This window comes from Ostrinia nubilalis, chromosome 28 (assembly GCF_963855985.1).
Source record: "Ostrinia nubilalis chromosome 28, ilOstNubi1.1, whole genome shotgun sequence".
NCBI lineage: Eukaryota > Metazoa > Arthropoda > Insecta > Lepidoptera > Crambidae > Ostrinia > Ostrinia nubilalis.
The window spans coordinates 7,831,536-7,848,119 of record NC_087115.1 but is presented as its reverse complement, the minus strand read 5'-3'; the positions used below and the strand labels follow the sequence as shown (position 1 = coordinate 7,848,119).

The 16,584-nt window shown below is 42.8% G+C and overlaps 1 protein-coding gene and 1 long non-coding RNA gene across 3 annotated transcripts; both read left to right on the top strand.

Annotated features, from left to right (window-relative positions):
• The first annotated feature begins 2,133 nt into the window (after positions 1 to 2,133).
• Positions 2,134 to 5,095, top strand: LOC135085511 (uncharacterized). Of its 2 annotated transcripts, none has more exons than XR_010260141.1 (3): positions 2,134 to 2,222; positions 4,001 to 4,063; positions 4,984 to 5,095. It is a non-coding gene; the product is annotated as an uncharacterized LOC135085511 (long non-coding RNA). The 2 variants fall into 2 exon arrangements; XR_010260142.1 differs by lacking the exon at positions 2,134 to 2,222 and adding an exon at positions 3,623 to 3,647.
• A 1,627-nt stretch (positions 5,096 to 6,722) lies between these two features.
• Positions 6,723 to 16,458, top strand: LOC135085238 (BTB/POZ domain-containing protein 7). The gene is made up of 10 exons (XM_063979994.1): positions 6,723 to 6,898; positions 7,519 to 7,631; positions 8,294 to 8,381; positions 9,667 to 9,781; positions 10,138 to 10,209; positions 10,329 to 10,405; positions 11,526 to 11,651; positions 13,406 to 13,517; positions 15,452 to 15,524; positions 16,301 to 16,458. The coding sequence occupies exons 1-10, from the start codon at positions 6,723 to 6,725 to the stop codon at positions 16,456 to 16,458; spliced, it is 1,110 nt and encodes a 369-aa protein (XP_063836064.1).
• Positions 16,459 to 16,584: the final 126 nt, after the last annotated feature.

Here is a 16,584-nt window from a genome sequence, read left to right as displayed (position 1 = left end):
CTTTATTCGTTCGTGAGAAATAAGGTAGTAAGTTTCATTTTATTAAAATATTTTTATTATATTATATAACTAAAAAAATGTAATTTTCGCAATTTTTCCTATATTTGCATTATACAGTGTGAGTCACGTTAAAGTGTACATATGAAAATAGATAAAACTAGACCTGTTTTTATTGACAAAAAAGAGGTCAAAAAATTTTTGAGATTTTTTTTAAATTTTTTATAGAATTTTTTTTCTTCCAATTACTTAATGTAAAGAAAACGTAATAACTTTTAAACTAAGCGGTATATCCTAATAAAATAAAAACAGTAATAATGCTAAATAACAGGCGATACTAAAAAAATACATAAAATACACAAAAAAGGCCAAAAAATAATAAAAAATTATACTTTTTGAAAAAAATCTGCTTAAAAATTCGTGTTTTTTTGGTTATTTGATAAATTTCTCCAAAAAATGCCCCTATAACTGGTGGTTTTTATTACTTTGTATTATTCTCTATCGTATTACCTTCGTAAAACCAAAAATCACATGTCTCTATCCCTATCACAACGTTTGCAATGATCGTTTGAACTAAGCCTCTCCGGGCGCGCCATTCAACGCTTCGTTAACATCAAAACTGAAAATGGCTCTAGATTTGTAATTTTGATAAATACAAGTTAGATTTCAAATAAAAACAAAAGATTTCGAAGTAAAATAAGCATTTTAGTTAAAATTAAAATTGTCTCTACCTGTAGCGGAGAATAATGTTGTGGCAGGCCTTTGTTCAAACGATCATAGCAAATGTTGTGATAGGGATAGAGACATGCGATTTTAAGTTTTACAAAGATAATACGATAGAGAATAATACAAAGTAATAAAAACCACCAGTTATAGGGGCATTTTTTGGAGAAATTTATCAAATAACCAAAAAAACACGAATTTTTAAGCAGATTTTCTTCAAAAATTATCATTTTTTATTATTTTTTTGCCTTTTTTGTGTATTTTATGTATTTTTTTAGTATTGCCTGTTATTTAGCATTATTACTGTTTTTATTTTATCAGGATATACCGCTTAGTTTAAAAGTTATTACGTTTTCTTTACAATAAGTAATTGGAAGAAAAAAAATTCTATAAAGAATTTTAAAAAAATCTGAAAAAATTTTTGACCTCTTTTTTGTCGATAAAAATAGGTCTAGTTTCATCTATTTTCATATGTACACTTTAACGTGACTCACACTGTATGACAATGCTTTATGCCAAATTTCAAGATTCTGAGTTTACGGGAAGTATCCTGTAGGTTTTGATTCCTTTGCGAGTGTCGAAAATTTGTTGAAAATATCGACATAATCGGCTGTATCTTTTGATTGGCTTGGCTTAGAAGTTTGATATTTTCACAGCTTAAAGGGACAATAGACCTGAGTATTTCATGTGAATTTCAGCTTGATACGTTCACGCGTTCTTGAGATAAAGGGTCTTGACAGACGGACGGACGGACAACAAAGTGATCCTATAAGGGTTCCGTTTTTTCCTTATGAGGTACGGAACCCTAAAAAACATCCCCAATTTACATGTAGAGGAGCTAGCCTATATATTTTTTTAAATTGATTATTTTAAATTACAGCTCTCTAGTGCCAATAGTTTCCAAACAAAACCTCCGACAGACAGACAGACGGACATATCGAAACTATAAGGGTTCCTTGTCAGGACGGAACCCTAAAAAAGGGACTGCACATTTTAGGCGGTGTAATCTTAGTGCTTGTTCACGTAGGAACGTGCGGGCGCGGGAAACGTTGCGAGCTCGTGTTCACATTAACCACCAGGCGTTCGCGCGAGTGTGACGTACTATCGTTTCTAGCGACGAGTTCAAACCGGTTGAACTTACCTGACGTCGCGAGTGAAACGCGCGCGCCGCCGCCAGTTTGACATGAACACACACAAACATCTTCACGCGTTGAAATTACCGCGAGCGCTCCGCGCGCGCCAGTCGCTAGCTTGCCCGCTAGTTAGACCGCACGTGCGTTTCGTACGTGAACACTTGGAATCACTACATATGTTTGATATTTCGTCACCGCGCCCGCGAGTCAACGTGAACAAGCACTTATCACTAAGTAACCGCGTCATGTCCCGCAGGTCGGTGGTGCGCGTGCCTTTAGACGGCGCGTGCGCGGGCCTGTCGCGCGCCGAGCTGGCCGCCGCCGTGTGCGCGCTCTACGCCTGCACCTGCGCCGCGCCGCAGCACAACAGTGAGTAGAGATGACACGTATTTACTAGAACAGATCCACACACTAAACTCTGATTTTTAATTCGACGGAATTTTGACATTTCAGAAGTGTTGTCAACATTGAAACATTCCCACTAAGAATGGAGAGCATTTTCATAAATTAAAAAATAATCCCTTCTTGAATTTAAGGTTTCACTTGAAAAACTAAGGCTTAAAAATGTACCGATCATTTCAAAATGGTTATTTGAATTTTTATTATTATACTTTTGAAGTTACAAAAAAAATTGGGAAATTATTTTTCTATTACTGGACTCCCTGGCCAATAATCCATGGGTTACAAACCTTTTTTATGAAAATCCTTTTGTTAATAAAATCTTAGCTTCATAAAATAATCAATTTAACAAGATGCCAATTTTATAATCCAAGTTGATTTTGATGACGATAATGATGATTGATGATCAATACATATTTCCGTTTATGATAATATGTTGTTTTACTGTGTTAAAAACACGTTTTTTTCTATTTAATCTTTAAAATGTACATAATAATTAGTGTACATTAAATTCACAAAACAAACAATAGTTCATTCTTGTAAGTTGTACTTGATGAAATTTCATTTCATATTATTTATTAATAATTCAAAGCAAAAAAGGCTTATTACATCTGAATTGTCAAAAAATGACAGCTGTCAGAATTCCGTCGAATTAAAAATCGGACTTTAGGTATTTTACAGTACTAGGCGGCACCTATTCCAATTTTTTAAATACTTGATCCACCTAGTATTTTATAAATTACACGATTTCCGACCCTATCAACAAAGTAATAGAGGTTATTATTGCGTAATCAGTAGTCGGGTATTACGCGCACCTAGTATTTCTCGCTAAGCTTATGTGCGAACGTAGAGATTCACTCCGTCTCTGTCTGACCAAACAAATTTGAGCGCGACGAAGCAAACGCACACAAACGTAGTCAAACCATATTCATGTAAATAAGAAAAAATATGTTTCCGAAAGTTTCGGATAATGTCGGTTACGGATATTAGAATTTTAAAAATATAAAATTCAAATATGATGCTGCATGAGCCACATAGCCAACTAATGTACTACGACGACACCTATGATAAAGGTAAAATAGTCGGGCATATTAGATGGTGCCAGGAAATGCCAGACAAGTAACAAATATTAAAAAATAATAAGATTTAAACTCCGCCTTTATCCGAAACTTTTGAATCGGTTACGGATATTTTTTTATTACGGATATCCGATAGTTTCGGTTACGATTACGGATATCCATAACATCCCTGCTGTGCACGTCAGGGAGGCGATCATTGTCTGTACCTTGCTTACACCGCACCATAACTGTTTGAATAGTATAATATAATTGGTACTACTGTTCTATTCATAAATAACAAGGTGTGTCGGAACCTGTGCTGTGCCGCAGCACAACAGTGAGTACCTGTGCACCAGAGGGAATGTGTACCTGTGAAAGAAAGAAAAAAATAATAATAAATACACTTTATTGCACACCAAAGATAAGAACAGAAAGAAAAGGAACACACAAGGTACAACTAGGCGGTCACTAATAACTGCCACCGTATTCCCAGAATCTGTGCTACACCCTGGACCCGGTACCCTGTACCCTAGGTTCTGTGCTAAAGACTTTTACCCTGGTCCCTGTACCCTTTAAACTATTATCTGCTCATTTTAGCGTTGGCTTAAGCTGATATGCTCTGTCAAATTAGACAGTATTAATCGGAAATTGAACGTTAAAGAATTAGTTATACGTGAATTGGTTTTTCAGAATGGGAGTGCAGTACGAATGCCGACGGTGATCTGGATATCATCAGTGGAGATGGAGCTTATTGTAAGTTTAAAAAAGATTTCTTATTTTGCAAAAACTTTTAAGAAATAACAACTCATTAACGATTGAAACAACAAGTAAAAAAAACTTGAAGTGCGGGGTCTTTCCCACGGAGTCATCCCATTTTTGGCAGGTACTGTTTTTTTTAATTTTGATTTCGCACATTTGTGTGTTCACACGAAAGTCCAGTTTGCGGTATCTTGCATTACTGGATCCTACAAAACTGGATTGCCGTGGGAAAGTTTTCTTATGGTGGAGAAAGAACAGTCCCCCTAGACAATATGCACTTTTTGATCGAATCGAAAATAGAATCCATCAAAACTCCATACAAAAAAGGCCTTACGACTGATTTGCGATTATATTGTGTACTTTGTCTAGACCCACAGATAATACCGTGATGAACAGAACACCGCCATCTCTTAGTCAAAAGGGGAAAACCCCCGTCGTGCGTTGGTACCCGCTGAAAACCAGCTTCGTGACTTGACGACTTGTGTCATGTCACAATTTTGCTGAGCGGGCGCCTTTTCAGCATGCCTCAATAATGTTGACCTCTGTACATATTGTATGCACCTAAATGTTATATCTATACTAATATTAATTATAAATGCGAAAGTAACTCTGTCTGTCTCTCTTTCACGCCTAAACCACTGAACCGATTTTGATGAAATTTGGCAGGGAGATAGTTTGAGTCCCGGGAAAGGACATAGAATAGTTTTTATCCCGGTTTTCGGAACAGGGACGCGCGCGATAAAGTTTTTCTGTGACAGACAAAATTCCACGCGGGCGAAGCCGCGGGCAAAAGCTAGTCCAAAAGCTAGTCATTGATAAATGTCATCACTTCATCTAATGTAAAACTGAACAGCGCCATCTCTTAGTCAAATCCATAACTGCCAACTATTTAACCAACCGTGCTTTGTCACCAGCGTGCCGCAGCAATTCCCTCTGCCGCTGCGGGCGCGGCGAGGGCGCGGGACTCCCGCGACTTCGAGCGCTGCTAGGACAGTCGCCGGACGCACTGCACACTGACATGCGATATTTGTTGGAGTCTGGTGAGTACACGATACACCAGGCCGTCTCACCCAAACCAGTCAGGCCGCGTCCGTAGTCCCCTCGATCATGCCCACTAGAGTGAGCCCGCCGTAGGCTGGACTCTGGTCCAACACCGCGATGGGCAACCCTCTAGTTGGGTTCGCCATTAATCGAGTGATACGGCCCGATCGAGAACGTCGGTCTGCGACTGGGATCCCAAGGTGACAAGGCAGTCTGCTAACATAGAGGTGGTGGTAGATCGAGCAAAGAGCTGTATACGCCTCTATAATCGACGTGGACTTCTCGACGTGACCACAATCCCTCTGCTTTGTCTTTGGCTGCGGGTCCTCTTGGGACAGTCGCCGGACATGCGATACCTGCTGGAGTCTGGTGAGTGCCGCGCATATTACTGCACTAGGAAGTCTACCAACAGGGACAGATGGCGGATGGCTGTATACGCCTCTATAATCGACGTAGAAGTCTCGACGTGACCATGACCGCTTTGCTTTGCCTTTGCCTGCGGATCCTATTTAGACAGTCGCTGGATGCGCTGCACACTGACATGCGATACCTGCTGGAGTCTGGTTAGTACCGCGCATATTACTGCACTAGGCAGTCTACCATCAGGGACAGATGGCGGAGGATGGTGCGACGTTTTGACGTGACAACGACCGCGAAGAACCGTGCGCATCCCAGACCAGTCCCGTCCCGCTGTGCTACTGCGGGCTATCCATTTGAGTCCAGTAACCCCCCGACCTATTATCATCATCATTTCAGCCATAGGACGTCCACTGCTGAACATAGGCCTCCCCCAATGACTTTAACATCGCACGGTTGGTTGCGGCCTACATCCAGCACCTTCCTGCTACCTTTATCAGGTCGTCGCCTCGACCTATACTGTTCGGATAATCCCGTCCCGGCCCGAACCCAGCTTTATCCCGCTAAGCTACTGTGAGCTAACTTTGAAGCCACGATAGCCGAACGGTGAAGGGGTCGGACTGGCCGTCTCGTGATCAGGGGAACGCGGGTTCGGTCCCCGGATCCGCTCTACTATTGTGGTCAGCCCACTCGTGATACAAGCATACTTAGCTTAGTACGAGGGGCTAACGGGACTATTAGTAATTTGTGTATTAACAAAGTACTAATAATCTTTTTTTTTAATAATAAAACTACCTGCTTTGGTCTGGTGAGTGCCTTTATTTACCCTGCCCCGTTACGGCCCCTTCTGAACTCCCTCTGCCGCTGCGGGCGCGGCGAGGGCACTGGACTGGCTTGACTTCGAGCGCTCTTGGGACAGTCGCCGGACGCGCTGCATACTGACATGCGATACCTGCTGGAGTCTGGTGAGTGCTAGCCCCGCGCGTTGATATTGAGATGGAATCTTGTCACAATAACAGCTGCGTGACGTCATCCGTCGCAAAAAAGTACAGATAGCAAAAACATTGTAATAGAAAGTAAATAAGCTAGGGTTCATCATTTCACGAGCATGGCTGTTAATTAATTTTTTACTCATTTTAACGGGTAACAGGTAACAAAACTAAAATTCAAAAATAAAACAGGATAACAAAAACAAAAAGCTATAGGTAACAAGTACTCGATGCGCGTAAGCACTAAGCGCGGGCTGACCTGGCGAATGGTACTGACGGTGAACGGCGACTACGTCACCAAGGTGGCCGCCAATCACAATATCAACTTGCGGGGCTTGTACCACGTATATTACTGCACTAGGCAGTCTACCAACAGAGACAGATGGTGGAGGATCGTGCGAAGAGCTGTATACGCCTCTATAATCGACGTGGACGTCTCGACGTGACCACAATCCCTCTGCTTTGTCTTTGCCTGCGAATCCTATTTAGACAGTCGCCGGACGCGCTGCATACGGATATGCGTTACCTGCTGGAGTCTGGTGAGTACCGCGTATATTACTGCACTAGGCTGTCTACCAACAGGGACAGATGGCGGAGGATCGTGCGAAGAGCTGTATCCGCCTCAGGTCCACAGTAACTGGCGTCGCCTCGGTCCCTTCCCGACTCGGACCGCTATGCTAGTGTGTCCTGGCTACCTGCTAGCGACACGGACCCGACACGTCCCGCTGTTGCGTAGGCTATCGGCTCGAATCCGGTGTATCCACCAGGGCCCCGTAACCAGAAAATTCCATCCTTGTCTCGTCCCGCTGTACCCGCCCCTGGTAAGTGTCCGATCTGACTCGGTCATAATCCCTTCTCTTCTACCGAGACTACTGTACTGTCACTAGGCAGTCTACCATCAAGGAGAGATGGTGGTAGATCGTGCGTGTGCTACTGTGGACTGGCTATCTACTTGAGTCCAGAGTGTAACGCTTCGACCTATATTGTTCCCGTCCCGGCCCGGTCGCAGCTCTACCCCGCTATGCTACTGTGATACTGAGTTACCTTCTTGGGTCTGGTGAGTGCCTTTCTCTACCGGCCCCTTCTGAACTCCCTCTGCCGCTGCGGGTCCTCTTGGGACACTTGGGAGTCGCCGGACGCGCTGCACACTGATATGCGATATTTGTTGGAGTCTGGTGAGTACACGATACATCAGACTGTCTGTTAACAGGGAGATCTTGCTGTATCGTTCGTTCGTTCGTTTCAGCCAAATGACGGCCACTGCTGGACTAAGGCCTCTTTCAAGGTTTTCCACAATGACGGTCCTGCGCTGCCCGCATCCAGGCTCTTCCCGCGACCTTCACCAGATCGTCGGTCCACCTAGTAGGAGGCCTGCCCACGCTACGTCTTCCAGCCCGTGGTCGCCACGTCCGTCTCGGCTCCGTCACGGACTCGTCTCGAACCTGTCACGTCTTGCTATACTGCTACGGGCTGACTACTTGCTCTAGTCCGGTGTACCTGTGCTCTACACCTGTGTGGCATTGAGTAGGTTGCCGTATGCCTTGGACTCTGTGGTTTACAATACATTGGTGTTGAGGTGGAATTGTGTAAAGCAATCGTTATCATTTGACAGTTCATAACGTACGATTATTCTGTCAAACACTTTGTTTAACTGACTTTGTCGTACGTTATGAACTGTCAAATGATTACGATTGCTTTACACAATTCCACTTCTGGTCTGGGCATATACCCTAATCTTAGTGCTCGAGTTGCCACTGTGTACCCTGTACCCTGAATGTGGTGCCTTGTACCCTGGGCCGTCTTACAAATAATGACAAACTTTTTCTTGTGATTTCAGGCGAGATGTCTGACTGCCGGTTGTCGTGGGGTTCATACGAGCTGCCGGCTCACCGTCTCGTGCTTGCCGCACGGTCGCGCTACTTCAGGTAACGCACCACCATTTAAAAATATTAATTGCAACCCCTTTCTATCACCATTTGTAACTTCAATTGGTTTTTTTATCTTTTTTGTACACTTTGAAATTAATTGAGGCGCGAAGTTATGAAATTCACGAGGGGGTCGTCATAAGCGAAAGTACCTTAAAATCATGCCTGCCTTCACATAAAAACTGCGCTACTGACGCCCTAATGTAAAAGCGGTCTTGGCTCTTCATATATCTTTGTCTTTTGGGCATTTCGAAGTATCGACTAAAACATAGGCCAAATGAAAGGAAGAGGAAATGTTTTTGGTTGCAGAAGTGTGATGCCACAATAGCCTCTGAGCTTACTTTAAAATTATCTTCGTTCACGTCACGAACTATTGTGATTAATGTGTCCATTTGCCGATGTCCCGATATAGCATTCTTTCAGACTATTGTTTTATGTGTGTCCCCTGTGCAGGAGCTTGATGTCACTCCCCTAAAGCCTGCTTCAAAACTGTAGTCAAAACTCATCATACTCAAAACAATTTTTTTTGTGGGCCCTTAAAACGCGCCCCAGTATTAACCCTACCACTGCTTCGGGTCAATAAATGGGCCAGTGCTGAGAAGAATCAGAATCAGAAATATTTATTTGCTTTTACATGGTTATACAAGATATTATTATTACAATTGGCATGTCCACATGTTGACTTAATTAGTCATGCAAATATTGGGAGAAAAAAAATGTAGTAAGTACAAAAGAACAATAAATTACAGCGTTTGAATGTCAGAAGCAGCGCAAGAAACTCAGTGGATGACTAATGTTTGTCCAACTGACACTTACTGTTGAAGTCACATATGTGTCTAAAGTGACATCTAGTATCAAAAGATAGTACTGTGGGTCTAGACAAAGTGCAAATTATAATCGCAAAGCAGTCGAAAAGTGGTCGAAAAGCCCCTTTTTTGTATGGAGTTTTGACGGATTCGATTTTCGATTCGATCAAAAAGTGCGTTTTGTCTAGGGGGGCTGTTGTTTATGTTGGGTTTTAGTTGTAACAAAGTGATACTAGATGGCACTGAGGGTCGATTAACACGCGGTTCAATTTGATTTTTTCCATTTCCTTGGGTCAAGAGGAGCCCAAAATTATGTGTCTGTTTAGGTCTATACAAGGGTAGAACAATGTAGTAGAACAGAGATAGAACTAGTTTGAAAGCGAAATAGAATGATATAGTACATACAGTCCACGGTTTTATTGTAGCTACTTAGTACAGACCTGTTCACTGACACTGTGTCTAATTTGTTCCCTGTACAGGAGCGTGATGTCGCGTCGCGCGGCGGGCGGCGCCGTGGGCCCGGTGTGCGTGGACGAGCAAGTGCTGCCGCGACGATTCGCGCGGGCCCTGCTGCGAGCCGCCTACACCGACCAGGTGGGGGATAATGGACAGGAGAAAACTGGAACTAATAGCCAGGAGACAACTTTTTGCAATAATTCTAGGAAGACTTGTGTTATTAGCCCGGAAAGCACTCGCGTCAAAAACGAAGCACTTGAACCAATAGAACGGTTTGTCACTGATTCGTGGTAATTTAGACAATACACAACTCTCCGTAATTAATTAACCAAAAGCAAAATGAAGATTAAACCTTAACGCCCCACTCTCTGGTAATCAATAACCAGATTGATACCGAAATTACAAGTGACAAAAAAATCTTAATATGCTCTTCTTTCCATGTTACTTATTGTACAATATGTGTCGTTTTCGTCATACGAATATGCCTGTTACAGGTGGACCTAAGCCTGATCGGCCGCAACTCGTCTTCACCATCGTCTACCAATAGCACCGGCAGCGGCGGGACGGTGAGTATCTAAACATAACAGTAAACTAGATATACTTCAGCATTATCAGAAAATGAAATTATTTATTCAATTTATACCAATATTTAGCACTTATGAACGTCATAATCCATGTGTTCCAGGCATGGACCGGCAGCAGAGGTCGCGCGACATCAACCGCGACTCTAGACGATGCATTTCAACTCTACGAGATCGCGAGGTGAGAATCCTATTTGACTCCATATTACAAACTTAACGCCTTACTACGTCAACATGACATGACTACAACAACGGGCGAGGGTATACAGATACAAATGTTTAACTTTTGTTGATCGTGCGCTGCACGACCTAAAGTGCAGATGAATTAATTTAAACAGGTTTTAACGCGATACGCGGATAAGTAACATTGAAATACAGGGTGGAATTTTGTAATGCCACCTGGAGGGAAAGTACTCTTAAAATGTAGATAGAAAATTTTACTCAAAGAAAACATTTCTTTATTTTTGAAAAGAAATAGAATTGCATTCAAAGATTTCCATAAATTTGCATGCCACACCCAGGAATCGAACCAACTAAAATTTGTTAAAAATTACACCCTGTATTTTTATTACATTGATCGTTAGGGTCATGTTTATGGATGAAATCTCTCTAACAAACTTGATAAATTAAATGAAAGGAAAACCATGAAATCTTAAATTATTTTAATTATTTATAAAAAAAAATATGGTATGATAGTGAATTTTCGTAAAATTTTCAAAAATCTTTGAATGGAGTTCTTTGTTTTAAAAAATAAAGGAATGTTTTCTTTGAGTAAAATTTTCTATCTACAATATTAAGAGTACTTTCCCTCCAGGTGGCATTACAAAATTCCACCCTGTATACCTGTATATGCCTGACGTTTCGACCGTGTTGCACCGGTCGTGGTCACAGGCTGGTCGAAACGTCAGGCATATACAGTTAATATTTCAATGTTACCTATATCCGCGTATCGCGTTAAAACCTATTTAAATTAATTCAATTATGCAACGCGAAAGTTTAAAAAACATAAGTGCAGACTTCACTGAAACTTTGCTCCATTATTATTCGCTGTGTTGTCAGGTTCTGGGAGATGAATAATTATTAAGTGTAGACTGGAGCACTGTTGTTTTTCTTAGCATTTAATCGTTTCTCAAACTAAACAAACGCGGCCGCAACAGCGTATTGCACTTGAAAATTTCGACTGGTTCATCCAGTGTCTATAGAAGAACATTCGTCCGAAAAGCGAAAGGTCGTGGGTTCAATTCTCGCCTTAGGCAGTTCGATTTTTTCAAGTTCTGTTGCAATTTACCGTGTGTTTTCAGGTTTCTGGAGATGCCGATCGTAGTGCAGGGCTGCGAGGACGCCATTGTGGAAGCCTTGAGCGCCGACACGCTGCCGCACGTGCTGCGGTGGGCCGCGCACGCGCACGCCTCGCGCTGGGTGCACAGGTACAAACAACCCGAGTGGTGGGTACATAGGTACACACAACCCAAGTGGTGGGTACACAGGTACAAACAACCCGAGTGGTGAGTACATAGGTACACGTCACAAGAGCGCTGGGTATATAGGCACAAACTACCCGAGCGCTAGGTACACAGGTACAAACAACCCAAGTGGTGGGTACATAGGTACAAACAACCCGAGCGCTGGGTGCACAGGTACAAACAACCCGGGCGGTGGGTACACAGGTACACGTCACCAGAGTGCTGGGTACATAGGTACAAACAACCCGAGTGGTGGGTGCACAGGTACAGTCACCAGAGCGCTGGGTACATAGGTACAGTCACCAGAGCGCTGGGTACACAGGTACACACAACCCGGGCGCTGGGTACATATGTACAAACAACTTGAGCGGTGGGTACACAGGTACAAACAACCCAAGTGGTGGGTACATAGGTACAAACAACCGAAGCGCTGGGTACATAGGCACAAACAACCCGAGCGGTGGGTACATAGGTACACGTCACAAGAGCGCTGGGTACATAGGTACAGTCACCCGAGCTACACAGGAGAGAACGTCATTGTAGAAGCCTTGAGCGCGGACACGCTGCCGCACGTGCTGCGCTGGGTGCACAGGTACACACAACCCGGGCGGTGGGTACATAGGTACAAACAACCCTAATGAAAGAAAGACAGAAAATACATTTATTTGGCACACTAGAACAACAAATTACAGAAAATGATGGGTTCGTTCGTTCGTTCGTTCGTTCGTTTCAGCCGAAAGACGTCCACTGCTGGACAAAGGCCTCCAAATGATGGGTACCTAGGTACAAACAATCCAAGTGCTGGGTACATAGGTACAAACAACCCAAGTGCTGGGTGCACAGGTACACACAACCCGGGTGGTGGGTACATAGGTACAAACAACCCGAGCACTGGGTGCACAGGTACAAACAACCCGAGCGGTGGGTACACAGGTACAAACAACCCGAGCGCTGGGTACATCGGTAGAAAAAACCCAAGTGGTGGGTACAGAGGTACAAACAACCGAGCGGTGGGTACATAGGTACAAACAACCCGAGCGCTGGGTGCACAGGTACACGTCACCAGAGCGCTGGGTACATAGGTACACGTCACCAGAGCGCTGGGTACATAGGTACACGTCACCAGAGTGCTGGGTACATAGGTACACGTCACCAGAGTGCTACTCGTCACCAGAGCGCTGGGTACATAGGTACACGTCACCAGAGCGTTGGGTACATAGGTACACGTCACCAGAGTGCTGGGTACATAGGTACTCGTCACCAGAGCGCTGGGTACATAGGTACTCGTCACCAGAGCGCTGGGTACATAGGTACACGTCACCAGAGTGCTACTCGTCACCAGAGCGCTGGGTACATAGGTACACGTCACCAGAGCGTTGGGTACATAGGTACACGTCACCAGAGTGCTGGGTACATAGCTGTAAGTTATATTTCACTAGTACTAACCCATGGACCAACTGTAGTCTGAAATAATAAAATATTTGAATTTGGATATATCAACATGTGATCCCAAAAGAACAGTCGTCAACTCAAGCAGTCAGTGTAAAGCGACTTCTTGCCAACCGCCCGAAGCAGTCACAACTGCTCGAGCGGTAAATTAATGCAGTTTTCTATGCAGTCAGCTTGAAGTTGTCGATACTAGCTGTTTCTTTTCTTTCCATTGCCTTTCCTGTGGTTTACAACGAACAAAAATATAATAATTGTTTGTATATTTCCAGACAAGCGATGCGCTACCTCCGCGACGAGTTTCCGACGTTAATGGCACACGCGGCGGCAGCTAGACTTCCACGCGCTGCGTTAGTTGATGCTCTTGGCTCGCCCTTCCTACAGGTGAGTAAACTAATGTTTTTTTTTACCATCAATCCCTAATTAAGTGACTCTTTTGAAAACAAAATTCCTGTTATGTGTGACCATAAGGGTCACTTAAAAATTAGGGATTGATGGTAAAAACGGGCATGAGACTCTTTGGGCACAGATTACTAATAAGTTACTACGTTAAAACGCTTGTGTATTTTATAAAGAGACAATAAGTACGTGTCGCTAAATATACAGGTGGGCGTGTGACGCTCCTCGCTCACTTGTGCATATACACACATAATACGGCAGTGGGAATATAATTCCCAGCATATTTTGAACTTTATTATCTTTCTCTTGTCTTGAAGTATAAAACCATGAACATTTTGAACTTTTTATGCTCGGCGACGCGCTTGGCTCGCCCTTCCTGCAGGCGAGTGGACTGCAGTAGACAGTGGGAATATAGTTCCCACTTAGAACTTTATTTCTCTTCCCTTGTCCTGGGCGGGGCTGGGCTATTACTACTTAGGGGCCCACCTATTATAGTCCATTCAGCGTAAGATGGTGATTATGACAGTTCTATTTAGTGAGGCGCTCCTTATAAACCTAATCGATATTTTTTAGAATCGAGAATATTTTCTATAGAAATCTAATCGCCTTTTATTTGTTTGATTTTTAATCTTGATCAAAATTATATCTATGAATTTGAACTATCTGGAAATGGAATAAACGTGAATATTCTTAGTGGTACAAAATAAATCACAAAGTATTAAATATATGCATTTTATTCCATAAAACATCAAAATAACAATAACAAACAATACGTGGAGAAATCGCATAAAACAAAACCGTCAACTAAGGCAAACGCACACGTACTGACTTAGCTTTGACCTGCCTGAGATAATAATCGTGATTCGATGGTAAGATGACCACCATGCCGATTACTGATTTATTGCGATTGTTTATGTCCCATCCCTATGAGCAAAAGTTCCGACTAACGCAGAAGCAATTCATTTAATATTTTTTCACAATTTTTTCTAAATAATAAACTAATAAATAATTAGAAATTCTTGTTTAGGTTAATTGAGAAAGATTAGTGATTGATATTTTGGAAGGATGAAAACACACAAAAGTAATTGATTTTTACAACTCAATATTTTTAATCGTAGAAAGTTAGAATCATAAAACGAAACGTTTTTATCTGTCTAAATCACCATCATAAGTTGAATGAACTATAGAGCGCTTTCACATTAGGGCGTTAGAAGCGCGACAGCGGCGTTTTTATAATGTGAAGGCATGCTACCGCTGTCACATAGTATAAAATTATCGGCAGCGCGTTTGTCGTGCTGCTTAAGTCGCCTAAATGCAGGATTCGAAAGGATAATTATCAATGATAATTATCACGATAATTATCATGATAATAACAGATGGATAATTATCGGTTGATAATAACAAAAAAGTGCGCTCGTGAAAATTGACTGTATTCAAAGTTTTCGAACGTGTATTTCCGCACTTGCGTCTAATGGTCGGCGTTAATCAACATAGATAGTTATAAAACCTATTATTTATCACTAGTTATCTAGCGTCAAAATATTTATTTATTTTCCGAAGCTTTATGCGACTAGTAATGGATAACTTGACAACAATCAGCAACCAAAAACATAAAACAACATTAGCAATCAGATTTTTTTATGTAACAATATGACTAATGTATCTTATACTGTTGATAATTATCCGATAATTATTCTCTTGATAATTTCGAACCCTGCCTAAATGTGAAAGCGCTCTTATACTCTTTTGCATTATCATCTTTTTTGACGTGACTTAGCTGGGGGCCCCTCGAATCTACGGGGCCCTGGACTGAAGTCCAAAAAGCCAAAACATCCATCCATATTTAACCTTAAACCATGCCAACAAAGTTCAAAACACAATAACAACGCAACCTAAACAGTTTATTTGTCTATGTACAGGCGAGCGAAGCGCAGGCGCTGCGTGCATTATGGCGCTGGGCCGAGCAGACGCAACACGCGAAACAGCAGCGAGGTGAGTTACAATAATATCATAGAATAATAAAATTTATTACGTACACACGGCCACACTGTTAACTATCCACTTCCGTTTTTGCTCTCGCTCTCATCAAATGGTGATTCTTTGCGATAGAACGAGACGACATGACAGGCAATGGATAGTTAACACTGTTGCCGATGGTACAGAAAGATTTTTTCGCGATGGTATTTAAAGAAATTTTTACTCAGTGTCGTCAAAAATATGGTGTAATTTAGCTTGTCTCAGAGTCCAGTATCGTTTCGTTTACATACGCCTGTGATCGCTACTGTGCCGTTGCGATAGGGCTGTCAGCTACAAGAAGCTACTGTGTCGCCATCTAGCGCACAACACGCGTATTTTTTCTTATTTCCATGATGAATTTTTTTTTTACAATTGTTGAAGAATACGCGCGTTTACGTTACAAGTCGCTTATGAATGTTTTGTGGATTAATCTGGAGAGTATGCCGTTATTTGCAATGTTAAAAGTGCCTATGAAGGCCCAGTACATGACTTCGATTCCCACTTAAAGGTGGTGGTTCTCTTCGCGACAGAGAGGCAAGGGTTCAAGAGACTCTGTCTCCCCTCTTTGTCTCGCTCGCGACACTTATAGATTGTCTAAAGTCAAGTCAAGTCAAGTAACGGTCGCGGTCTTTCGTTTCGGTCGTTTATTTCTTCAAAGCGCGAACCGCATTTTTTCAAGTTACTAAAAATCAATGCATAACCTTCAAGTTGCAACGCCTAGTTAATTAACCCTCAATTCGCTTACCTTTCAGAGCCGAACGTGGTATGGCACACAGGGCACGCTGCGGCGCGACGCGGCGCGCGACGACGGCCCGCCGACGCCGCGCTCAGGGAAGCGATGGCTGAACTGCTGCCACTGGTGCGCCTGGACCACCTGCCGCCGGACCACGAGCCGCTACAGCAGGTGTGAGCCTTGTTGCCGCGTGTTAGGGTCCAGAATGGTTCGGACGCGGCGCTCAGGGAAGCGATGGCTGAACTGCTGCCACTAGTAAGCTAGACCACGAGCCGCTACAGCAGGTGTGAGCCTTGTTGCCGC

Bases quoted from the DNA above. Each gene is read 5' to 3' on its own strand.
- LOC135085238 (XM_063979994.1), top strand. From the start codon at position 6,723: ATGGTACTGACGGTGAACGGCGACTACGTCACCAAGGTGGCCGCCAAT. The intron at 10,406-11,525 runs GTGAGAATCCTA...GTGTGTTTTCAG, and splicing joins CAACTCTACGAGATCGCGAG to GTTTCTGGAGATGCCGATCG. The intron at 13,518-15,451 runs GTGAGTAAACTA...GTCTATGTACAG, and splicing joins TTGGCTCGCCCTTCCTACAG to GCGAGCGAAGCGCAGGCGCT.